Genomic DNA, 24,930 nt, shown 5'->3' with positions numbered 1-24,930 from the left:
GCATCTGGGCAACCCCCAAGGAATGGAGGTCTCCATTTTGGGATGTAGTTGGGGCCTGGATTGGAAAGGGCAAGAGACCTCCACAGAGCGTCCTAGCAAATGTGCCATGGTTCTGCCAGCCCAGGGCAGGGACAGATGCCAGCTATCTTGTTGGGCTCTTAAACACCACAAAATACACCCCTAACCCCAATAACTTCCTGGTGTCCAGGCCCCTTCTGGGGGCAGAATGTGGCAGTAGTCACTGGGCAGGGTCAGGGAAGAGGCTGGGCAGGGCCCAGGGGCCCAGGGAGCAGAGAAGAGGGCAGGTGAGAACCCGTCCTCAGGAAGCAGGAGGCTGCAGGAGGCAGGACCACACATGCTTCGAAATCTCGAGTTTGGGAGAATGTCACTGTTGCACATTGACTTTGAGTAGGTTGCCAGTCCACTCTGCTGTGTTGGCTAAGCCAGGAGGCCCGCAGAAGAGTCCTAAATGGTTTACTTCTCATCAGCAGTCTGCTCTTGACCCACTGGGAGACAGTCTGGCATTTAATGTATCTTTTCTTTCCTGCATACTTTCATTTTCTAACCATGTCCCTAAGAGGGAAAACTTTCCCCTTCTCTCTTCTCCCTATTGACCTTCTCAGCCATAGTGACTCAGTCTTTCTCCATCTTTCTCCTCCTGCCCTCCCTTTCTCTGCCACCAGAAGACAGTTTTGGATGTGATTCCATTTGGGAAACGTGGCTGCTTAGCTCCTTGCCTGAGCACTAGTTCTCAACATTGGCTATACATTGGAATCACACGGGGAGCTACAAACATCACTGATGACTGAGAGTGACCTCAGAGACTATAATATGGCAGATCAGGGATGCAGCCTGGAAACCAGAAATTTCAAAAGCTTTCTGAGTGATTCTAGTGTGCAGCCAGAATTGGGAATCACCAGCCTAGTCATTGTCTACCAGTGTCTAGGTCAGGACAGAGGTTACATTTCTTTTTAAATTTGCCAAGATAGTAGAAATTCAGTGTTGGACCTACCTGGGGGTGCAGGAGTCACAACTGGAGCCCAGTCTCCAGCATCTGCATGCATACAAGAAAAAATTAGAAAAATCTAAATTGCATTCTATGAAGACAAAGAAATGGTGGCTTTCTAGTGCAGGGCAGTCTCAAGCAGGCAGGTCCCGTGTCATATAAGCAAAAACAAGGCCATGGTTAAACTCTGGAAAAGCAGCTCCAGAACTGAGAGAGGAGCAGAGAACAGGAGCAGCCAATTGTGTGGCCCTGTTGTGTTTGTCCTCAAAATGAAGTCAGGCTCTCAGCATTCTCTCTCTACCTGGCTGAAGGGACATTCATCTGTTGGGTCACTATCCTAAAATTCCCTGGCTCCACTCTGTGCATGGCCTTCATCCATCAGTAGGATGTCTTTGGGTGAAAGATCAGAAAGAATCTATCATGGAAGGAGAAGCTACCTGAGCAGATGATACCAGCATCCTCATCATGGCCACGCTTGTGGTCTGACCAGCCAGAGCTGGGGCACTGGCCAATATAGTTCTCACTTCCTGAACACCAGATGTTGTCTAGAAGGATGTCTCCAGAGCCTGGGACAAAGTGGGCCTTTCCAGGAGCAGCAATGGCCAGACCACACCCAAGCTGCCAACATACAACCTCAGCCTCATTCAGGTCCCACAGGTCATCACACACAGTGCCCCAGGAGCCCTTGTGTAAGACCTCACGTGTCCTAAGCACTGGCCGGAGCCACCCACCAGCCGCAACTCTTGTCTATCTTCTAAACAGAGCAATATTTTATTTTTGAGTTTGGTTAAGTTTTAAGTAGCAGGTGATTTCTAGCTTCTGTGTTTGTGGCTAAGGCAAACACGAGAGCAAAACCTTAAAGCCAACTGATTTCATAATAGGCTTAAGGGCTTCAGAGTGAGACAGGAAGTGGATTTGAATCCTTGTTCTATGGCTTCCTAGTTGTGTAAACTTTTATAAGTGGCATTGTCTCCCCGAGCCTCAGTTTTCTCATCTGTAAAATGGGGACTCCAGCAGCATCTAGAGGGTATGCTACCAATGAGAGTATAATCAGCACCCAGCACATCAGGGTTACTGCAGATCTTGCTTTGTGGTTTTTGTGTCACAATGCTGGGTTATGGGAGGGCAGGTTCCCAGCTGCCTTTTCGTATGTGTCTTGGATAAGGGTAGATTTAATCCACCGAAAGGCACCTGGACCACAAGGGTGACTGTGACTTCACAGAACACAGTGGCAGTGTTCTATCTGGACTGAAGGTCTGTGGCTAGTTAGAGTTATCTGATGTGGAGACACTGTAAGGACAGCCTCCCCTTACTGTGTCCACTGGCTCTGTCACTCTGGTCTTCTTTCTGCTGTTCCAACATGCCCAACTCTTTCCTCTGCTTGGAATGACTTTCTTTGTCATTCATCACATGCCACCTCTTCAGAGATGCCATTTGTTCCATCCAGTCCATTGTAGTACCTTCTCCACTCCAGGCACCCTCTACTCTCCCACCTGGCTCTTATACCCGGCCCTCATCTCTGTCCTTTATCATCCTTACCCCAAAACCAGTTTGTTTACTTCCTTGTTTCTTGTGTTTTGGTCCTCTTTCACTTACCGAAGTCCACACTAGAATATAAACAACATGAGGGCAGGGAACTCATGTAACTGTGCTCTCACACTTACAACCAGACCTGGTACATAGCAGGACCTCTGTAACTATTGTTGATTGGATAAATGGTGGTTTTGAGTTAATGAGTGTCTGGATTTCAAATGTTGGAGCTTACTTAGCTTCTCCAGGGCAGAGTTTCAAACATTCCTTCAAGGGTGAAATATACAAGGAATTCCCTTACTCAGATACAAGCAAACCCCAAACCATATCCAGGGACTGACTACCTGGTTTTCTGGTGGCCTAAAAGAATTACTGGGGTTTCTGCAGGGGCTCTTCAGCATCAGAGGTTTCATAGCTAGCAGGCGGTGTGCTTGCAGGGTGAAAATTGGACCTGGCTGTGGAATGACTGCCTGCAGGGTCATGGCTAACAGGAATCCCGAAGCCTCTCATTTGGATGAGACTAGGTTTCAATGTATGCAACGTATGAAACAGCCCAGCAGGTGGAGGAAGTGGAGTCTTGTCACAGAGGTGTTGAACTTCCACATTTCAGCACTCTGGACAGTTCCCAAGAGGCTGCAGATAGCAGATGCAGCCCTAAGACCCTTCATAGCACCCAGGTTTTCCCTGCAGGCAGTAAGAGCCTGGCCACTCACATACAGAATGCACATGACTGACTCATTGTAACTTCCCATGTGGCTTCATGGTGGGAAAATCTAGCAGCTATGGAGCAGGGTTAATGAAGTCAAGTGTGAGGGTTTTAAAAGACTGAATCACAGGCCTGTACTAGTAAGGGAGTCTCTGAAGTTAGAAACTGTTCTGTCTTTTAACCACCAAAAATGCTTGAAGCTTCCTACCTGACTGCCTTTCACCCTGAGGAATGGCGTTATAAAGAGCATAAAAGCCAGTGTTGGTTATTATAGTATCACTTTGGAACACCACTGTCATGATGTGTGAGGAGGAGAAGAAGATCACAGTTGCAGGGGCACAGAACTTCCCCATGGAGAGTGAGGCAATCCTGGGACCATCGAAGATTTCAACAGAGTCATAGGGACATCCAAGGATATCTTCCAGCCTGGGATGAATAGACATGGAGGGGTAATGGCAGATTAGAAACTTCCTAGATATTAAAGCTAAAAAAAAGCGTGACAATCATAGAGAATAAATATTTGGATTATATTTAAATTGCATACTGAAATGTAAAATATTAATTAACTTTTTCAGATGATCTATCACCACTCTATTTTCTCTGGCTAGGGAATGTGTGGGGCTTTCACCTACAATCACTTAATAGAAGCTTTAAAATTATAATGGTTTTGGCCAATCACAATCTACATAGGACATTAGGAAATATTATTTACACTGCAACTAAATTCATAACAGTCAGATCACCCCAATGATCAGCATGTAACAGACATCACAGTCAGATTTTTCCTACTTCTATATTTCACAATATTTGCCATACTCAAATTCTTGGGCAGGAACAAACTTGATTTTAAAATAAAATCAAGGCAGGATACAGAAGATTATTTGTAGTATGGCACTTACTCATGAGGGAGGCAAGGGGAAGTGATTTTGAAGGAGCAGACAATGGGTAACATAATAGAATTTGGAGGTATGGGTTCAACGTTCTTACCTCATTGTGGCTAATTGTATCCCTAGGGTTTTAGTCAACAAAGATAACATGTCCTGGGGCATTTCTGGCTTAGCACATCTCTGAATCCATGGCTGTGGTAGAATCATGATGGAACACAATTCAGTGCATGCCTGGAGCTAATGATCATGGAATTCCACAGTCCGGCTGTGTTTGTAACATGACGTGTGTCATACACAAGAAGAAGGGCTTCATGCAGACTCTTTTACAGACCCACATGTTGGTGAAAAGGTGGGGCATTGACATCACACAGATCTAGATGGGTTGGCCTTGGGCAAATTAGTTATCCTCTTTGAGCCTCAGGCTCCTCATCTCTAATGGAGATGACAAAGACATCTATCTTTGGGCTGTATAATCCTGGAGTATGGCAAAGCACACAAAGTCTGGGGCAGCAAGTAAAATATCAGCTGTTATTTTATGTCATGGAGATTAAAATGTCAGTGACTTTGGAATATTTATTCTCTTTATGTCAGAGATGAGGCAATGACACTAATGTCTCCTCTTGCTTTGCAGAACATTTAAAAGATACAGGGCCCAAAGCTGGAGTAGTTGGCTAATGTGCATATGACAATTTTCTTACTGTTTAAAATTTGGATTCAAATAAGAAAGTCTAAGAGGACAAATATTGGTATCCAGTGTACAATAAGGGCAAAGCTGTTGAGAATTTTTGTGGTATTTTTAGAAAAAACATAAAAAGAAACAGTATCAAAATATGTTAACAAACCACTTACTGAATTTTTCAACTTAGAAGTAACTCACTTGATAGTGCTACAAAATTAACCCAAAATCTGACTTGAAAAAACTACAGAACGTCGGGCTCTTCTGCTTTCACTCTTAAATTTTTCCCACTAAAATAAATACTTTTAGTCTGATTTTACAAATCAATATTCTTATGTACATAGAATCTTCTCTTTAAAAGTTTTCTTACTTCAAACTTGGAATTACGAGTTCTATGCAAAATTTTGTATCCACGTGGATCTCCCAAACACATTGGATGTCTGTTGGGTAGTTTTCTGGATACTGTGGACTAGAAAATGAGCCAGAGAATCTAGAAATGACCCCTCCACAAGAGTTACTTCCTCCTGAAACAACAGGAAAAATGGTGTTAGAATGTGTCCATCTGGCATTACTGTGTAATCCTAAAAAAGACCAGCTCATACAGTGGTCTGGTGGATTTGGGATGCAGTTAGTTGGCCTGGGTGGGCATGCACAGACCTTTAGCTTAGGGAAGGAGAGCCCATTCAGTCTAATTCAGATGAAGCAAAAAGTATTCATGTGTGCAAGTTCCTTGCTTTTCCCTCTCTCTCAGCACCTGATAAAGAAAATGTCCTATGTGTCCTTTCTGCTTACAGTTTTTCTCCCCTTCTCTAAAGTAGGAGTTTTGTTTGCTGGGAAGGGACAGAGTAAATCTAAATAATAAGAGACTAGAAGGAGAGATGAAGAAACAGAGGCCACATGTGCCTGGGAAAGGGGAGAGTTTGAGGAGGTTTGGGGAGCAAGAGGTTCTAGAACAACTTTGGGTTCTGATAAAGGGACACTGATCTGTTAGGGGATGTTATGACTGGCACCTTCCTTACTCTCCATCACTTTTGCTGGGTAGACTATGTTTTCTTTAACTCATATATTTAGTATGAGACTGGAACTTGCAGGATTTGGGATTTATAAGGCTTAAACAACATAACAGCAAAATATAATAGTTTCATATACATTATCATATTATCATAGATAGATACACATACATGTATGTATTTAAAACAAGATTTCACATGAAGAAGCAGAAAACCTTGAATCATCAAATTATTTTTGGAGGAAATCTGAAAGCACAATATGCTTTATTGACCTTGTCTCTAAACTGTGAAGTTGCTTAATTTTTCTACTTTCTGTTCCCCTTGGTCGACTTATGATTCTCCCAGAATCTCACAAATTCCTTGTCTTTCCTGAGATGGACTGAAATAAGTGATGATGCTCTTAGTCATCTGGTAGTTTTATCACTGACCGCATTTGTAAGATACAGTAATGAGGCCAGGTCAGGCAGACACTGGAGCCTGGGGGAGTTGGACCTTCTGAAATCTCTACACATGGCATGGGATAATGAACTGGTGCCTTCTGTAGGACTATACCCAAAGAGGACAGGCTGAGTATGGGCCCGACGTCTGATCTGGGCAGATATACATCCCCCTTCCCAGCCTGCTCCTCTTGTTGTATGTAAAGTCAGTATTTTTTTACAGAGTTTATTACACAGAGTGGCATCAGATAAACAGAACCCTTGCCCACACCATGCCAGGCTCTGTTGTGCTATGTCCCGGGCACACTGCCCAGCATCTGCCATGATGGTTCTCTTGGCATGGAATGACCATTTTAATTTAAAATAAATGACTACCTTTTATGTGATCCTGAGAAGCTGCAGAAGAACCTGAAAGGGAATGAAGGGAGAAAATAATGACACCCAGGTGAAAATATTTAGTCTTACCTACAAGTCAGTGAAATATAAAGGGTTTCCTCAGAAACATCAATATACTTGGTGCAAACAGAGGAGAGGTTGCACTGAAGGTGCTGAGTGAATATTTTCTATGGTTCTGTGGCAGTTTAGAGAAGGCCACAAATTCCTAGACATGCCTCCTGTCACAAGATGGGGTCTAGGTTTCCTTCCTTGAACCTGGGTGGGTTCTGTGACTGCTTTGCCAACAGAATATGGCAGGAGAGGCTCTACACCTTAAGAGACTGGTGGCTTCCACCTCCCATCTCTGGGAACACTGGCTTGCTCATGTAGCCCTCAGCTACCTTACAAGAAGCCTGAGTGTCACCAGACATGGTGACTCTCACCTGTAATCACAGCATTTTGGGAAGCCAAGGCGAGTGGATCACCTGAGATCAGGAATTCGAGACCAGCCTAGCCAACATGGTGAAACCCCATCTCTATTAAAGATACAAAAATTAGCCAGGTATGGTGGCAGGTGCCTATAATCCCAGCTACTCTGGAGGCTGAGGCATGAGAATTGCTTGAACCCGGGGTGGGGGGCGGGGGGCAGTGGAGGTTGCAGTGAGCTGAGATTGTACTACTTCACTCCAGCCTGGGCAAAAGAGCAAAACTCTGTCTAAAAATAATAATAATAATAAAAAATACAATAAACCAGGAAAACAACTAACACGAAAAAGAAGTCTGACTGTGCATGGTCTCTCAGCAGGGTAGTCAGACTTCTGGCTGAGCTCATCTTTCCAGCTGACCCAACCAAGGCACCAAATCTATGAGTGAAGCTGTGTTGAATTCTCCAGACCAGTCGCCAGATGAACTCCACTGAGCAACACTGCTCAATGCTCTATAGGGCAGAAGGGTCTCCCAGCTGAGCGCTGCCTGAATTCCTGACCCTCAAAGACATGACATACATCTAAATGGTGGTTGCTTTAAATTGCTAAATATTGGGGAGCAACAGATAACCAGAATGGCTCCTTTCACTCAATCTCATTTTTCTCATTTCCCTGACATACATAAAAAGAGAAAACTACAGATGAGTCTTCACTGTAATATCCACCACTCTTGACTCCAACCATGGCCCTTTAACTTTAAACAGTCCCTCGCTTCTCACTCATGATCCCAATAGGTAAAGCTGGCCTTCCCCCAAGAACATCAGGACACATCGAGGTCTTCTCCAGGCAAGTGCCCAAGAGAGATGCGTCTGCCAATGGCTAGTAGCTTGTCTGTGTTCACTGAGGCTGTGTAGGGATCAGCCAGGTGCATTCAAATGGGGAGAGATGGTCTTGTAAATTCCAGTCCTGCCACTTTCTAATCAAGTTATCTTCGGCAGGTTTTTTGATCTCCCTAATCCTCAACTGTGAAATCACCTTTAGTATCATTTCAGAATTCACAGTGTCTGTGGTTGGTCTGGTTTTCCTAATTTTTGGTCTTTGTTACAGATGAATATTAGTCAATAATTCAATGATAAGATCTTTGAAAAGGAGTGAAAGTCATAAGATCCCTAAGAGCATGTACTTTGGAGACAGAATGATCAATGTCAAAATGTGGCTCATTAACTTGCTGAGTGATTCTGAGAAAGTTACTTATCCATTCTGTATCTCAATTTTCCCTTCTGTAATACATAATAGATAATGCCTTTTTCATGATTGTCCTTATGATTAGCAATGACCTGAGCAAAACATCTCCCCATGTTTACTCTAGTTTTCCCTAGTTTTTGTGTAGCTGGGTCAATGAATGGGCAAATGAGATTGATGGCCAAGAGCAATGACAGCTTAGGTTCAGACACCCTGGCTAGTCCTCAGCACCTCGCTAACTTTCTATGTCTCAGGTTATCTGGAATATATGAATAACCCAAGAACCTGCTTCAAGAGGTTCTTGTGGGGATTGTAAGAGTTATATATATGAAGGGCTCAGAACAGTGCCTGGTTCCTAGCACTTATAAGTATTTGCTGCTATAATTTTTTATTATTATTATTAGAAAGATGCCTGAATTAGAAAAAAATATGGACATACCTGGAGGTGTGGCTGGAGGTAGGTCTTCTGCACCTGAATGCATAAAAAAAGGTAAGAGGTTATTTTATTTGGGGTGACAAGGTATAGGAACCCAGAATGCCAGAACTACCCCTTGGGCAACTTCAACCCTCCTCTGGCAGATTCCTTAGCATAGAAGGTTGGGGAACAGCAGCTGTGTCAACTCTGCCCCATAGCAGCCAGGGCTGGATTGCCGTTGGCCCTTCTTATGCAGAATCCCTAGACTACTTGTTAAGATGCATATTCTAGGGTCCCTTTCCTACTTAGTCATAATCTCTGGGGGTAGGACCCTAGAATCTGCATTGTAATGTCCATTTGGTGCTCATGCCAATGAATTAGAGACCTTTCCTGGGCAACTCTTGTGGTGTCCAAAGAAGACACTTGAGAAACAGGCAGACACATGGATGGATGGATGAAAATTCCACCCAGGATGCAGTTTCAAAACGCCACGATTGCAGCATCAGGAATCACTGGCTGAGAGGGGAGAGGATACCTGAGCAGATGACACCGGCATCCTCGTGGTGGCCACAGTTGTGTTCTGACCAGCCCAAGTGGGCACACTGGCCCAGGTAGTGCTCTACCCCAGAGCACTGGAGGTTGTCCAGGAAGACGTCTCCTGAGCCTGGGCCAAAGTAGGCCTCGCCAGGGCTAGAAACAGCCTGCCCACACCCCAGCTGCCGGCATACAACCTCGGCTTCACTGAGGTCCCACAAGTCATCGCACACAGTGCCCCAGGCACCCTGGTGGAAAATCTCCACACGTCCCGAGCACGGGCCTGAGCCGCCCATCAGCCGTAGCTCCGGCCAGTCCTCTGTAGGCAGAGACACAGTATGTGAGTTCCCAAAAAACCCCACCTAGGTCTACCACTGCCACATTCCCCAGTCTTTAGGCTTGTTCTTCAGATTTCTCATGTGTTCCTGAGTTGCAGGTTGTGGGATCTTCAGTCAATTTAATTTTAAGTACGTATAGTTTGTCTTTTATGTTAGATACAGCTCTAAAACGGAGATGTGATTTCTGTCCTCAGGGAGCCCAGAGTCTATGTACTAGTCAAATGGAGACACTGCTACAGTGCATCATTGCACACTATGATAAATGGACCAAAGTGGGGAAATAGGATGCTATGAAAGGGACAATAGAGAGGAAGGGGCTGGGGAGACACCTCTTAAAAAAGTGAGAACAAGCTAGTCATGGGAAGAGCTGAGAAGGTGCCTTGAGCCAGAGGAATAGCATATGTGAAAAGGCCATGAAACCCATTTCACTCTGCATGCATCTCCAAAAAATATTGACTTAACAAACACATAAACACACACACACATATACCCATCATCACATGTAAAAAATCAAAAGTATTTTTAAATAAGACTTTCTAATAGAATCTCAGTGGTGTGAAAATCCCTGCAGTTTAGCTAAAGATCGTGATCTTAGAACTGAAACAACAAATAGCTCAAGGACAAAATCAAGAACAGCTGATATTTAATTCCCATCAGCAAAAGGTGTGACTGACCTGGACTGGTAGCAAGTGATTCTTCAGCATCTGTTTATAGAGAGAATAAGTATGTCAGTATTTTTTTTTGAAATCCTGACTTTAACAACTGAAGATGAAGGTTTTAGTTCCATCATTATATGTGTTTATTAATCTGATGTGGGAAAAATTAGTCCTTTTAAAAAAAACATAGTACTGGGAGAAGCAGATTCATCTGTAGATAATGAAAATAAGTTTCTGTCTGGTTGTTGGTTTGTACTGAGTTATAAAAAAATGGCCAAATGCAAAGGTACATTTGGGATGATCTGACTTAAACCATCAATTTTGTAGCAGGTGAGTTTCACTTTGGGTGTCTTTGGGGGGACCTCAGATTTAGACAATCATCCTCTGGAAGACTGAGATGTGGGAATAACATGTACCCATGAGGTTGTCACTAGGTTACCTGCCAACCATGATAAGATGTCACAAAGCAAACAGACATATGAATGCACCAACACATAAGACAATGATTTTAAGTATGCACCTGAAATTAAAGGTCATGGTTAGCAGATACTGATATGCAATTGAGCTGCTTCTCACATGGGCAACTCCATGCAACTCTAAGCCCTCCTAATTTGAGTTATGATTACCAATTTTTTCAAGTCATATCAGGTATTACAGCTGTTAGTTTACCTAAAGGTATCTCATGATCAGAAATGATTATTAATAGACATTACAGGGGTGGCTAACTTACTGGTAGCTAACTGTTGATACACAAGAAAATCCAGAATATATTTAAAAAATTGTCACAAGCCAATTGAAGTCAGTCAGGTTAGTGCACAGATTTCCTTGGTGTTGTGATTGAGTGAGGAAATGGTAGTAAGAATTACCTATATGTTTAAGGGAGAGTTGAAGAGTTGCCCACATACAGTCTGTGTGTCAGCACCAGCTCTGGAAGCCAGACTCAAGTATTCCTGGCTCTGATGTCTCCCCTAGCCTTGCTACTGCAGGTTGCCTCTTTCAATGAGCTCCTTATTCCCATCATTAAAAAATTCTCATCATTAAACATGTTATTTGCATGTTTCAGTAAAGCACACATACCTTTGGTGATACTTGCTACCAAATTAGAAAATTAGGTTTTATACTGGAGGCTAGCAGATAAAACCTCATCTATTTAACCAAGTTAGAAAAGCTATAGCAAAAATCAAATGCTACATGTTTGAGGATCCTGTATTTGCCCCAGGCTGACTCTGAACCCTCACAGGGAGGTTTTGAAGCATGCTGGGACTGGCAGTGCCCATATTAGAGGGGAGAGGATACCTGAGCAGACGACACTGGCATCCTCGTGGTGGCCACAGTTGTGCTCTGACCAGCCCGAGTGGGTGCACTGGCCCAGGTAGCGCTCCATACCAGCGCACTGGAGGTTGTCCAGGAAGATGTCTCCTGAGCCGGGGCCAAAGTGGGCCTTCCCAAGGGCAGACATGGCTCGACCACACCCAAGCTGCTGGCACACAACCTCAGCTTCATTCAGGTCCCACAGGTCGTCACACACAGTGCCCCAGGTGCCCTGGTGGAGAATCTCCACGCGTCCTGAGCACCGGCCAGAGCCACCCACCAGCCGCAGCTCTGGCCAATCCCCTGCAGAGAGAGATCTGGTGACTGTTGTTCTCTGGGGGCACTGTACCCTTCCCATGGGTGTTGAGCTCCCCACCCCATACTACTTCTACAAGTGGAGAACTTTGTAGTTGATCAACTAGTCAACCTCTTAGTTGGAAGCTGCAAAGTCATTAGGATTGTCTCTAGCACTAAAAAGTCCACTAATTGAGTATTTATTTTTCCAGGGGTATGTGCCGATTTATTTTGGCTAAATTCAGAAAAACAAATAATTTGCACAATGATTTATGATTTTTACAAAGTATGTGTGTGTGTGTGTGTGTGTGTGTGTGTGTGTGTGTGTTCACTTCCACCTTTATCATAACTCAGGAAGGTAAGTAGAGGAGTATTGGTATACCAATTTTAGCTGTGAGGAAACTGAAAGTTGGAGAAGCAAAGTGATTCACCCCAAATCCCACATCTGGTAAGCAGCAGATCTAAAGTCAGGTATCCTGATTCCAGAGTTCACAATTTTTTCTCTGCTATTTTATCTTACTGTCTCTGGAATGACTCTGACACTCCACTTACTTTGCAAAAGTCTATTGGTAATGCAGATGGGAAGCTAACTATGATCAGTACTGGTCATAAGGAGGAAAGATAGAACCCCTCTAGAGAGAATTTGTAAGCTGCTCAGGCTTTGATGACTCTAAAAGTTACCAAAAAATGAACTTTACTCATCCTGGGATGCTAGAGCCAAAAGATCCCAAAAGTTTTAAATCGCTCTAAAAGTTTGGGCAGGGTCAAGTGTCCCATTTGCAAATAGATGGACTATTTGCAGTTGGTCCAGTTTCTGTGTATGAAGCAGATACAGGTGCAGATACAAATGCAGGTGCCAAGACTAAAGGACACTCGGTAAATGAATGAATGTATTTTAGAGCTTACCTGCTCTTGCTATTACTGTCCTGGGTGTTGCTGTTGGGGTGGCTGTGGATACAAGAAGACTTCTTTAATTAAGAAGGGACGACTTGGGCAAGTCAAGAGGGCAGCATTCTGAGATCAGTCTTCAGTAAATGCCAAGATTCTGGCTGATTCTTTTTCCTTGCAATCTTGGTAACATGTGACCTCCCAACTCAAACTCTGTTTTCATGTGCGTCTTTATGTTTCTCAGGTGTGTGTGATTCAACAAAAATAATATTCTCTTTTTCTGCTCAGTTAACATAAATATAAAAGTATTTAAATTATGCTATTCTATGCAAGCATGTAAACTTCATGATCAGTGTCCTTCTGGGAAAAACAGCTGTTTCTTCTGCTTGCTTCTGCTTCAACTTTTTCTAAAAGTGGAGTATCTAATTAGGTGAGTCATTGGCTTTGATAGAAACAAAAAGGGAAATAAAACCAACGATTATCAATATACAGAGACTCAACTGTTGGGAGGCATAACTTGGTTTGCGTGTAAATGGACATCATACTAGCACACAAACTGTGCAGATGGAATCTCTCATCTACAGAAGATTTATACAGGGACCTAGGATCATCTATGAGAGACAGAGCAAATAATGATGGTAAAAGCACTTGGAGGGGGACACAAGAAGAAATTAGGGGTGAAATTTGAGTAATAGCATGAACATGACTCACTGATTAGATGTGGGGTCTGCGACATTGCCTCTGCAAATACAAGGAAATACATCGTCAATAGCCATTTAATGCCAATTACGGTGATTGTTCATTGTCTGCTTTGGCACACAGAGCATCTCCTTTGTGTTTTACAGCATGTTTTCAAAACTTGCTCAGTGAGTCACCCTGGCACTTGGTAAAATACAAGAGATTGTTTTGAACAATGTTTTGGAAAAAGCGGATACTAGTTATTTGCAGTTTCATGAGCTCTGCCTGTTTTCTCTTAGTGGTGAATCATGCAGGACCTCAGGTAATTACTGAACCTCCTAAGCCTCAGTTTTCTCATCTGTAAAAGGGGAAGAACCATGGGTCTGTGTGAGAATAACACACATGAAGTACTTAAAACGCTGCCTGGCATATAATAGGGATCAGTAAATGTTAGCTGCCATTTTGAGCATTTTGATCACTGTTGTTGTTATAATTGCCTAACCCTGAGTACCTTGCACTTCAACAGGCAACCTTGTCTTGGTCCTGCCTTCTTGTCACACATTTTATATTTCCTATCTCTAGGCCATGCTGTTCCCTCACCTGATGTGCTATCTCACCTTCTATACCTTTAACTCAGCCAGCTTTAGAGGCCATTTCCCCTCAATGTTTCCTTAATACTTTTAACCTATATTGCACATTCTGTCTTTCCTAATGTCTTTTGCAGAGGTGCATGCATATGTCAATTTAGCATATTCTAGTATATTTATCTGTTCCATTGTTTGCCTTCATCTAGGGTTTCTATTTGTCCTCTACTCATATCCATGTATTTGCCTTAAACATCCTCTTGGTTGTACATCCTGGGACTACAACTTCTTCTGCAGGTCCTAAAACACCTACCTAGTACTAGATTCAGAGTAACTTCAGAAATAACCTTCTAATTAGCTGACTGTGACGAGATGTTGATGCAGAATGAAAAAGCTCACAATAAAGCAACCCATTATCAAGCATTTATGATGTGTCATCACTTTGTGAAGTTTTTAACTTACCTCATTGCATGCAACCCTCACAATAAACCTAGAAAGTCAGGGTCCCTTGTTGTCCCCATTGCATAGGAAAGGAATGGAGGCTGGGAGAGGTCAAGCTGTTTGCCCAAGGTCACAGGGTAAGTGATAGGACGGTGACTCACACCCAGGCAGAAAGTCCAGCTCTAGAATTGTTGCTCTTTACCATTATTCTCACCTTTGGTTGCAGAATAATAATAAGCAATGAAGTTTTTTCCTAGGTTGTTGAAGCTTCGGAAATACACGAGGGTCATTGAGCTGGAGGAGGAGACGTAGGTGGGGCGGAAGCCAGAGCAGGTCTTTCCCAATGACTTTGTTGAGGATGGAGGACCATCCAGGATTTCAAAATACTCATTGGTGCAGTCGAGACTGGGGAAGCAAACACCATGGATGCCTCTCAGTTTCCTCATCAGAAGACCTTAGAGGCCTGCTGTGAGGCAGATGCTTAATTTTGTTACTATAAAGTTGCTGGAGATAAGAGTAAAAGCCTGCCAGCCATTTAAACATAGCATGGGTTCCTTTGATCCTACCTTTTCCCTCTGAGAGCCATTGCTTTAAGGGAACGGGATTTTAAATGGAAGGGGAAAGAGGAGGCTGGCACGAGATGTGCCCCTGGAAGCAGCCCAAGACAGCAGAGTCAAAAAGCTACACAAAGTAGCTAAGTACATACATAACAGCTTAGGACTTACTCAAGATGTGGAAATGCCAGCAGTATATGATCAGATGCATTCGCCTTAATTTCCCACACGCAAGTGATATTGTCATGCATTTCATTCTGTGGGGGATTCCTAATCGCTCCAGATGAGTTAGTAATAATGCCACCACACCGAGATTTTTCTAAATGTAGAAATATATTTTACAATTTCAATTGTTTCTTAATTCACATCTTTTCTTAAAAAAAAACCAAAACTATTTCCAAAGAAGATTTTATTTGTTATTACTTTGTGAGTATGTCTTAGGATGCATCAGAAGTATCAACTAGTCTAAAAAGTCTTGCAGATTTAGAAATTAGAGGATAAGTGCATTTGAATTTTAAAACATCTCTCATCTCTTTTGAGAATTCTGCCATCTACATGGGCTTGCTGGAAAAAGCTATTATGCAATATCAGCCAGAATGTTTTTCTCTGGTTACCCCCTAGTTGTGGGCTCTGTAGCTTTGACTTTTGTACAGTAACTAATAGTAATGAGTAAAGTACTGCTTCAGTTTCCCAATTAACCTGAGCCAATGTGGAGCCTCTGTGGAAGACAGAGTCCATCCACTATCAGTTATAATTTATTCAAATTGCATTCTTAAAACTTACTATTAAGTACAAAGAAGTTGCCCTTAGTCAGCCACCCCTGGAATACACCTAATACCGATAAGATTTTGTATCTACCTGTCTGCCCACGTGACAATTTGTTTATCTACCCACTGTCTGTCTGTTCTGCTTCTCTGTCTATGCATCTGTTCAACATTCAATCCTGAATTAAAGGTGATGCTGTGGCAATGGAAACAGCTGGCTCCATCAGATTTTCGGGATGTTTAAGAACTGGACCTAAACTCCATTGGCCCTGGTCATCTAGCTGTGTGTAAAAGGACCAGCCAGGCTGTCCTTGCAACAGTGGCATTTCAGCCCTTTGTCCCCAAGTGGCGCTAGAAAAAGTTCAGTGAATTTCTGAAGGCCCAAGACATAAGCAAGAGCAGAGGAAAAAATGGCAGTTGAAAAAGAAAGAATAGAAGGAGGATGGAGATAGTCAGAGAAGGGGAAAAGGTGAAGAAAAATGTGCTCATGGTGGGAGCCCTCTCAAATCATGGCCTTGGGTACCACCCTGGAAACATTGCTCTGTTAATGGCTGCATGCCTGCCCTTCACTCATGGTGTCCATGCTGGGAGACCAGACAGCTAGCATCACTTGATTATCTGGACTTTGTTCTTTTACTAGACAGAAATGGAATTAGAACCATAAATTTACTGGCATTTGTTACTCAGCTTGTCTCCCAGAACACAGGTTGAGAGGGGAGACCCAGACAGGGCAGTAGTACTTTGACTCAATTTCCTTGAAGGATCACATCAGGGCTAGAGCTAGAAGATGATGATCAAGGTAGCAAAGGACACAAAACTCTTACCTGTGCCCACTGTCCTTGCCAGGGCAGCTAATGGGTGACCTGTCAAACACATAAAGGACATGCTTAGGACTTACTTAAGATATGAAAATGTCAGCAGTATATGGCCATCACCCGGCACTGAGGTCTGCACATGAGAGTCCTGAGGAGCTTGCAAAAAATATACTATTTGGGTCACCCCTAAATCTACTGAATCAGAGTCTCTGGAGGAGAGGCCTAAATGTGGAGGCAATTTTAATGTGGAAGAAGAAAGAAGCACTGATCTATATTGTTCCAAGACTTTGATGCATTATTCTCTTGCATATGTGCAAATAAGAGATTTTTAAATTTGAGGTTTAAGAAAACTGAAGACATAAAATTCTGGCATCTGGAGCTTCTTCCCAGGCAACTCAAGGGTAGAGACTTATGAGGTTGTGCTGTAAGAATAAGGAGAAGCACTGAGTCACTGATTCTTCTGATCTGGTGCTGCCCAGAGACTCTGAGTCAGGACCTAAAGATGCTGTGGATTCTCCTCCATGGCCCAACATCTCTCCTGTAAGCGGCACTCAGCTCAGCACCCACTCCCCATTGGAGATCCTCTCCCTGGACCAATTCCATCTCACCTGCTAGAGCTGACAACCCAGGAAGAAATGTGAAGGAAGCTTTTCCAGACCCTATCAAATCAGCTTTGTTCATAACTCACTCTCTGACTGAGAGCTGGCTGAGACCAGGGCATCAAAGGACCAGGGGGTCTGATGAGGGAGAGGGCACTGGCATGGAAAACTCTGGGTGCTGGGGTTGGGAGTGCATGGTAAAGCCAACAGCAATGGAAGCTCTGTGAGACCAGAGCTGCACCAGGAAGGCTAAGGCAAAGAGGGAGTAGAATTGGAATCAGCTCACTTTGCCCAGACCAGGTCCACTAGCCATTTGCTACTGGGCAGGAAGTACTTTTTACCATCTCTCATATCTTAACTGCCTGCCACCCGCCCATCCATTTCTCATTGCCATCCCCTCTGCAAATCTCAGAGCTGGCAAACCAAAAGTATTACCTAGAAGTCTGAGAAATAATCACTTCTTGGCCTTTTGGCTAAGATCAAGTGTAGAAATCTGAGAAAATGAAAATCTACTTCTGGTATACCAAATGCACAGTGGCTGGACTAGATGATTCTAAGGCACTGTCCAGCTCTCCTGCAGGACAATCCGGGGATTCCACAACTCACAGCCACTCCCCCGGCTTGGAGAGCAAGACACATCCCATTTCTAGCAGAGTTTCTTCCCTGAGATTTTGATAAGCTGCATGTATTAACATCACCTTCCCTACCTGGTGGCGTGACAGTTGAATATTCAGCATCTGTAAGTGTGAGAGATGAAGACATCTGCGGTGAGTGAATCAAGCACTGGTTCATTTTCAATAGTTATTTTTACACTGTCCCTTGAGAAGTATTCTCTTGAAAAGAGCTGAAGTGGGGGCCCCACCAGGGAAGGGAGCAGGGGTTTACCTGAGCAGATCACACTGGCATCTTCCCCGTGAGCACAGTTGTGGGAAAACCAGCCGACATGGGAGCATTCCTCAAGGTGCTGCTCGTCTCCTCTGCAGTGTACGTTGTCAAGGAGAATCCTCCCAGAACCTTCCCCAAAGTGGGCCTCACCCGGGGCTGAAATGGCCCAGCCACATTCCAGCTGCCTGCAGACGATGTTTGCTTCTGGAAGGTCCCAGAGGTCATCACAAACGGTCCCCCAGACTCCCTGGTAGAAAAGTTCCACACGACCCGCACATCTTCCATGGCTGCTCACCAGGCGCACAGGGGCCCAGCCTCCTGGGGGAGAACAAAGCAGGCAGAGGGTGATAGCTGCCCCTCTGCCAGTGGATGACTGGACTGTCGTCTACCCAGCCCAGCTCTCCTTATCTCCCATGACTTCGCTACACATATGGTTATGCTGCCACAAGAGATACCATGCCATTCCCCAGACCTGTCTGCCCCAAGAAGCCTATAAATGTCTTCCTTATCCACACTCTATTTTAAGACAGCTTGCCTCGGGTAGATTGTTTACCAAAACAGCCAAACTTCTTCTCTTCCTTATGCTCTTAACAATGTTGCATTGCAGCCCCTCCTATGAAAAGGGTGAACTTATTTTCCCACTCCTTGATTCTGGGCTCCTGAGATTTGACTTGCTTTGGTCAATAGAATATGGCAGAAGTAGCGATACACCCTTTTATGTTCTGTATGCCTTTCATGGCACTTCCCATCACCTACATTGACGGTGGTGGCCTAAGTGTGTGTTTGACATCCTTACTGGATAATAGACATATTTGGGGCAGGGACCAATAGGTGGAGTGGTTAAGAGCATCACTTGTAGACTTAGAACAGGACAAGTTATACAAGCTCCCTAAGCCTCAGCTGCCTAGCTTGTAAAGCGGGAATAATAACCAAGAGGAACAAATGAGATAATGCATGTTATAAGCTTGACACAGTGCCTGGTGCATAGTAAGTACTCAGTTAATGTTAGGGGCCATTGCTGCTGCTGCTGCCCCTGCATCTGACTTCTTTCTGTGTTCTCTCGCTGTGCCTGGCACATGTGTAAGTGCTTACTACATGGCCATAGTAAAAACCTGAATACCTCAGTGAATGTAATAATTGTGTCTGTGTGTGTGCGCATGTGTGTGAATATGCACACACATGCCAGGATAATCAGAGGACTGGTTGCTAAGAACTTTACATACAGTACCCTATGTAATCCCTAACTATCCTTTTAGATATTTCAATTAGCTAAGTAGTAACATTCAAATGCAATATACAGATGTCTCACAGTCTGTGACTTGGGCAGATATTGCAGAGAGAACTCAGACATTCGATGGGTCCAGGCCAGGACTGATGTTGGGGACATGAGGGTGGGGTGAGGTCAGAGGAGGTGGGCCAGATGTTCATGAAAGTCCTCTCCAGCCCAGTGCTCTAGCACTTTAAGTCCAGGTGTTTCTGTGCCTTGCAGTAGGGGCTTACCATGAATTGTGGGTTTTGTTGCCCCAGGGGCAGCAAATGACTCTGGAGCTGTAATGGAGACAAAACAAAACAGTAGCTAAGATGGCATTTATCATACGCTATCTCTTTGCCAGATGCTAGGTCAAATGCTCTGCCTGAGTGACCTCGTTTTGACTTCATGACCACCAAATGAGGGATGGACTATTTCCTCCTATTTTATAAATACAGAAACAAGGACTCAGGGAGAGTGAGTTGCTTGCCCAGAAGCTCACTGCTTGGAAGTGTCTGAACTGGGATTTGAAGTGAGGTCTACATGTCTTCGAAGACCGTAACCCTAACCAGCTCATTTCTTTCTTTCCTTCTTTCTTTCTTTTTTTTTTTTTTTTTTAAAATTTAGTTTATCAAACTTCCTCTGGAAGCTCATTTCTTACCGAAAAAAGATTCAGGTAAAATAAGGTAACTGTATGAAGTCTAACATTTTTATTGCCCATTTTGTCTTCTTTCCAATGTAAAAATATGGAAATAAGGAGGAAATTCAACTCAGAATTTTTGCTCTACATTCTTAAGTATTCATCTAAATTTAAACTTTATACGTGTTTGACTCTGTAGAAAGACAGACATCAGGGACCATTGCATTTGGTGTTTATTTGCTGAATTATCACAGGAGTGAAGTACTATGGACAGAAAGTGTCCCCAGGTAAAAAATATGAAAGGAAGTACTGACTTCATTATCTGTGTGGCATTTTTCAGAAGACTGATATCACACTTATTTGAACATGTGGTTTAGAATCTGGCAGCAATCAGCCTGATGATTTATTATCAAGCATAAATGTTGGATGGCTTGTATCGACTTCCCATTTTTCAATTTCATGTCAGGTAGCTGGATGTTTGAAATACTGGAGTAAACATTGGTACCATTAACTGAACACCTACTATGTGTCAATATGTTTTCTTAAGGAGCGCAGCAAGCAAGTTGTAAGAAAAATAAAGCTCTTTTGCTTCTTTAAGCCTTAGTTTCATCATCTGAGAAATGGAGATAGTCTCTGTGTCGGCAACTTCACTGGATATTATTAGGATCAAATTAAATCATGTGTATGGAGACAATTTGTAAATATCAAGTGTCCCAAATCACAGAGTATTATCTTAAATTGACTAGGTTCAATTGTGTGTGGTTATGCTGATTGGAAGCTAGCAATTCAGGTGTTACAGGTGCCATACAAAGGTGACATTGATCATTCTTCTATACCTTCAACACACATATACAGTAAAAGGCAAGAAAATGGAACTAGTCCTAATACAGATGGGGACTAACATATTTAGGGTGAGTTTTATTTTCTTTCCTGGTGTACAGAAGTTCCTGCAGGCTTGCACCACTTAGGGAGCTTGGATGCTGCTCTTTGCTGGTAAGAAGCTGTGCATGCCAGTCCCTACAGTTTGAGCCTACAGGTTAAGAAGGCTCTGTGGAGCCAATCACAGAGTACATTTCTTTCCTCAGGGAGGTCATCTGGACATCTTGCAAGATGAACTAGAAAGAAGACTTGTAAGATGAAGTAAGTCTTTGGCTCTTGGTTAAGATCAGTAGAAAATATGCACAAGTGTTTCATCTGGTTAACAAAGGGAAGTTGGTCCTACCAAATAATTCAAGAAAATTTGCAAGAATGGAAGAATATGCATCTCTAGCCTAAAAGCTTAAGTGGAGTGTGTGTTCCAGGGCTTGGAACATGGCTCCCTTTCCCCATACCCCATAGAACAAATGCCAACTGACCCATTAGAGAGAGGGTTGAGAGAAGCACAGCAGGCTTTGTGGTGGGCGCAGCTAACAACAGTGCTTGACCTGTAAGTATAAAACAAAGAGAGGCCTTGTTCACTGCTAGATGCCTCCTAGCTACACATGGAAGTAAAAACTTCTGACAAGCCCAGAAGCAATGTCTGGGTTCAGATATGTCCTGTCAGTGTTTTGGTTGGCTTCCCAAGAGGCAGATTCAAGTAGGGAGGATCATCCACTCTCCCTTCTCTACCACATTCATCTATCACTAGTTAGGGCATAATAGGATGGAAAATCCAGCACTTTTAGAACTTCCAATTAGTACATTCTAACCCTTTAAACACCCACAAAATAAATTCTGGATTTTCTATTTCTTTTAGGAACAAACCAGATATATTTAGTTAAATGATTGAAGCTTTTGGCTTATTTCTAGTTTTTTGCTGAATATATTTGGACTCTTAGTCGCTTAAACTGCGGGAGGCTCACATAACAAAATAAGACAGCCTCCATTTCTATCCTATTAACTCATAAAATATCATTCAATTACTGTATTGTTTTACTAAAAATCTAAAATAATTATAACAAAATATTAATATTTGATAGAATCTACTAGTGAGTACTCAAGTGTTCAGTATACTACTCTTGACATTTCTCATTGTTTTTTAATACATTTTATAATAAAAAAATCTAACTTTGACTTCCATCTCAGTTGCGGTAACTGGTATAGAAGGTTAAATATTGACTTCCTTAAGATGTCTACGTTTTAATCACTGGAATCTGCAAATAGGTTACATGATAAGGCAGAAGAGACTTTACAGTTGTGATTAAGGTTACAGATTACAAAGTGGGAGATTATCTTGGCTTATCTGGGTGCATCCAATCTAATCACATGAGCTCTTAAAAGCAGAGAATCTTTTCTCACTGAAATCAGAGAGGTATAGCAGGAGAAGAGGCAGGAGACATTTAAAGCATGGGATGACTTGGCTCATTGGTACAAGCTTTAAAATGATGGGGTTTTGAGCTAGGGAATGTGAGTGGCTTCTAAAATCTGAGAGCAACTCCTACCCAGCAGTCAGCAGGGAATCAGGGACCAGGCAGTTGTACAACTGTCTGTAACTGAATTATGCCAACAACCCCAATGAGCCTGGAAATAGATTCTCCTTCAGATTTCTACTGGCATCATGATTTTGCCTTTTAAGACTTGAAACAGACCAGCTAAGCCCACTGGACTTATGACTTACAGAACTATAAAAATGACACATTGATGGTGTTTAGAGCTGCTAAGTTTGTGGCAGTTCATTATGGCAGCAATAGAAAACTACCATAATTGGGTACAGATTTACCATCCTACATGAAAAACTAAGAAATTGGACAAAATACATTAAATTATGGCTTTCTGATCTTGGACAACAGGGAGCACAGGAGAGTAGTCACTAAGAAAGAGTAAATAAACATAGGGAATCTTATAATTACCCTAGGTTATTAATTAGAGTTCCAGTGTACAACAGAGGGAAGGGGAACCCAGGTGGGTCCTGGCAGACTCTTTCAAAAGATGGATCTGAAAATTAAGGGACAACAAAGTGGCTGGAGTTCACTGGGAAGTACTGGAGGCTGCCCACAGAGAAAGCTCCAAAGATTTTCAGAGAGTCTCTCTCAAGTTTTTATCTGAGTACTAATCAGCAGATGTATGTGGAGAAAATGCCCAAGACCAAGGTAAGAACTGCCTAAAAAGAGTAGGGGGAACAATCTTTGGTGATTGCACAGGGATTGGAATAGCTCCTGTTCCTACTAGCCAAAGTGAAACCAGGTAATCCATGAGGCATTAAGTATGGTAATCAGAAGAGTATTGTCTAGTAGTGGGGAAAATTAGCTCCATACTAAATGTCCTTCTACTCCTACCTAACAAAATTTAATCACAAGGCTTAAAAGGATCAAACTGTTTCCAAGTAACTTGAGTGATTTAAAGTAAGATTGAGAATAAACAATAACTCGTACTCAAAATGGTAAATGGCAACATCTGGCATCCACTAGAAAATTGCCAAGGATGTAAAGAAGCAGGAAACTATGGCTCGTAATGGGAAAAATAAATTTGTGTAAAGAGGCCAATAAATGGTAAAAATAATATAATTTGTACACTAGGGCATGAAAACCATAATTATATCATACAATCAAGAAGGTAGAGGAAAGATGGAACATGAAAAGTAGGGATATGTAAGATATAAAAAAGATGCAAATTAAACTTCTCAAGAAGAAAACAATAATGCCTGAGATGAGAAATACACTGGATATGATTAACAGCAGATTAGATATTGCAAAGAAAAAAATAAGTGAACTTGAAGACATACCCAAAGCTAAATGCCATGGTGAAAAAGACTGAAAAAATGAGCAGAGCATCAGTGAATTGTGAGACAACTTCAAGTAACCTATATTTAATTGGAGTCCATAAGGGAGAGGAGAAAAGACGGAAACAAAATATTTGAAGAGATAAACTCCTAAATTTGTAAAAACTGTGAACCACAGATTCATGAAACTCAATGAACTTCAACCAGAAGAAACATGAAGAAAACTATCCCAAGGTATGATATAATCAAATACATTAGAATTCATGATAAATAGCATATCTTAAAAGCAGCTGGAAATGAAACATTGTATACAGAGGGAAAATGACAATATACTGATAATGACAATATACTGCTTGACAGAAAGAATGAAATTCTGACAACAGCAAAATAACATCTTTAAAACATTGAAACAAAAAGGTCAACCTAGATTTCTATACCCAGGAAAATGATCTTTTAAAAATGATTATGACATAAAGATGCTTTCAGGCACAGAAAAGGTGAAATAATTTGTCATCAATAGACCTTAGGATGTGTTAAAGGTAGTTTTTCGGTCAGAAGAAAAAGGATACCACATAGAAAAGACGCTTATTTTAAATCCTAAAGTAACCACTTAAAAACAGTTATACCTAGTAGACAAAAAAAAGGTAGACATAATGGAAAAATAAATTCCAGATAAAGAGAAGACAAAAACATTGTAAAAAAGAACAAGTGGAATGAATAGAAAACAATTAGCAAAATGGTAAATTTAAATAATTATCAAAATGGTAGATTTAAACTTAACAGTGGTGATTTTAAAAACATACAAATTATTCGATACTTCGTCCTTTGAAAGGTAGAGTTTGATTTCCCTCCTTATGTTTTGGATGGGACTTAAAAACTCACTTTTGAGCAATAGTATACAGCAAAAGTAATGATGTCACTTCTGAGATTGAATTATAAAAGACTGTGGATTCCATCTTGAGCACTCTCTCTGTCTCTCTCTCATCACTTGCTATGGTGGAAGTGGCAAGGAATTGAGGGAAGCCTACAGTTAGAAGCCATCAAAAAACTCAAGTCCTAAGTAAAAGAGCACATGAGGAATAAAAGACACCAATAAATCAAGTAAGTGAATTCAGAAAAAAGCCCTGTGTGATTCTTGACTGTACCTCTGGTTGACTGCTTGACTATAACCTCATGAAAGACCCTAAGTCAGGACCACCCAGCTAAGCTAATAAGGTATGTGACTTACAGAAACCGAGCTAATATCTGTCATTTTAAAATGCAAAATTTTGGTTAATTTGTTATATAGCAATGA

The 24,930-nt window shown here is 42.3% G+C and overlaps 1 protein-coding gene across 1 annotated transcript in view; it reads right to left on the bottom strand.

Moving 5' to 3' along the window:
• The window catches only part of LOC116553671 (putative DMBT1-like protein), a 52,749-nt gene that overhangs the window by 7,981 nt on the left and 19,838 nt on the right, over window positions 1-24,930 (bottom strand). Inside the window, exons 9-21 of the mRNA XM_032281129.1 lie at window positions 18,051-18,428; window positions 17,873-17,902; window positions 16,576-16,614; window positions 15,159-15,306; window positions 14,648-14,838; window positions 13,442-13,471; window positions 12,749-12,790; window positions 11,534-11,851; window positions 8,734-8,766; window positions 6,628-6,660; window positions 5,176-5,329; window positions 3,451-3,668; window positions 1,013-1,054 (exon numbers count right to left, since the gene is read on the bottom strand). Coding sequence (XP_032137020.1) covers window positions 1,013-1,054; window positions 3,451-3,668; window positions 5,176-5,329; window positions 6,628-6,660; window positions 8,734-8,766; window positions 11,534-11,851; window positions 12,749-12,790; window positions 13,442-13,471; window positions 14,648-14,838; window positions 15,159-15,306; window positions 16,576-16,614; window positions 17,873-17,902; window positions 18,051-18,428 — 1,656 coding nt within the window. The remainder of the gene's footprint in view (window positions 1-1,012; window positions 1,055-3,450; window positions 3,669-5,175; window positions 5,330-6,627; window positions 6,661-8,733; window positions 8,767-11,533; window positions 11,852-12,748; window positions 12,791-13,441; window positions 13,472-14,647; window positions 14,839-15,158; window positions 15,307-16,575; window positions 16,615-17,872; window positions 17,903-18,050; window positions 18,429-24,930) is intronic.

This window comes from Sapajus apella, unplaced genomic scaffold (genome assembly GCF_009761245.1).
Source record: "Sapajus apella isolate SASKATOON/1434 unplaced genomic scaffold, GSC_monkey_1.0 scaffold13, whole genome shotgun sequence".
NCBI lineage: Eukaryota > Metazoa > Chordata > Mammalia > Primates > Cebidae > Sapajus > Sapajus apella.
Note: the sequence above shows the minus strand (reverse complement) of the source record. Positions and strands in the feature narration are given on the sequence as shown.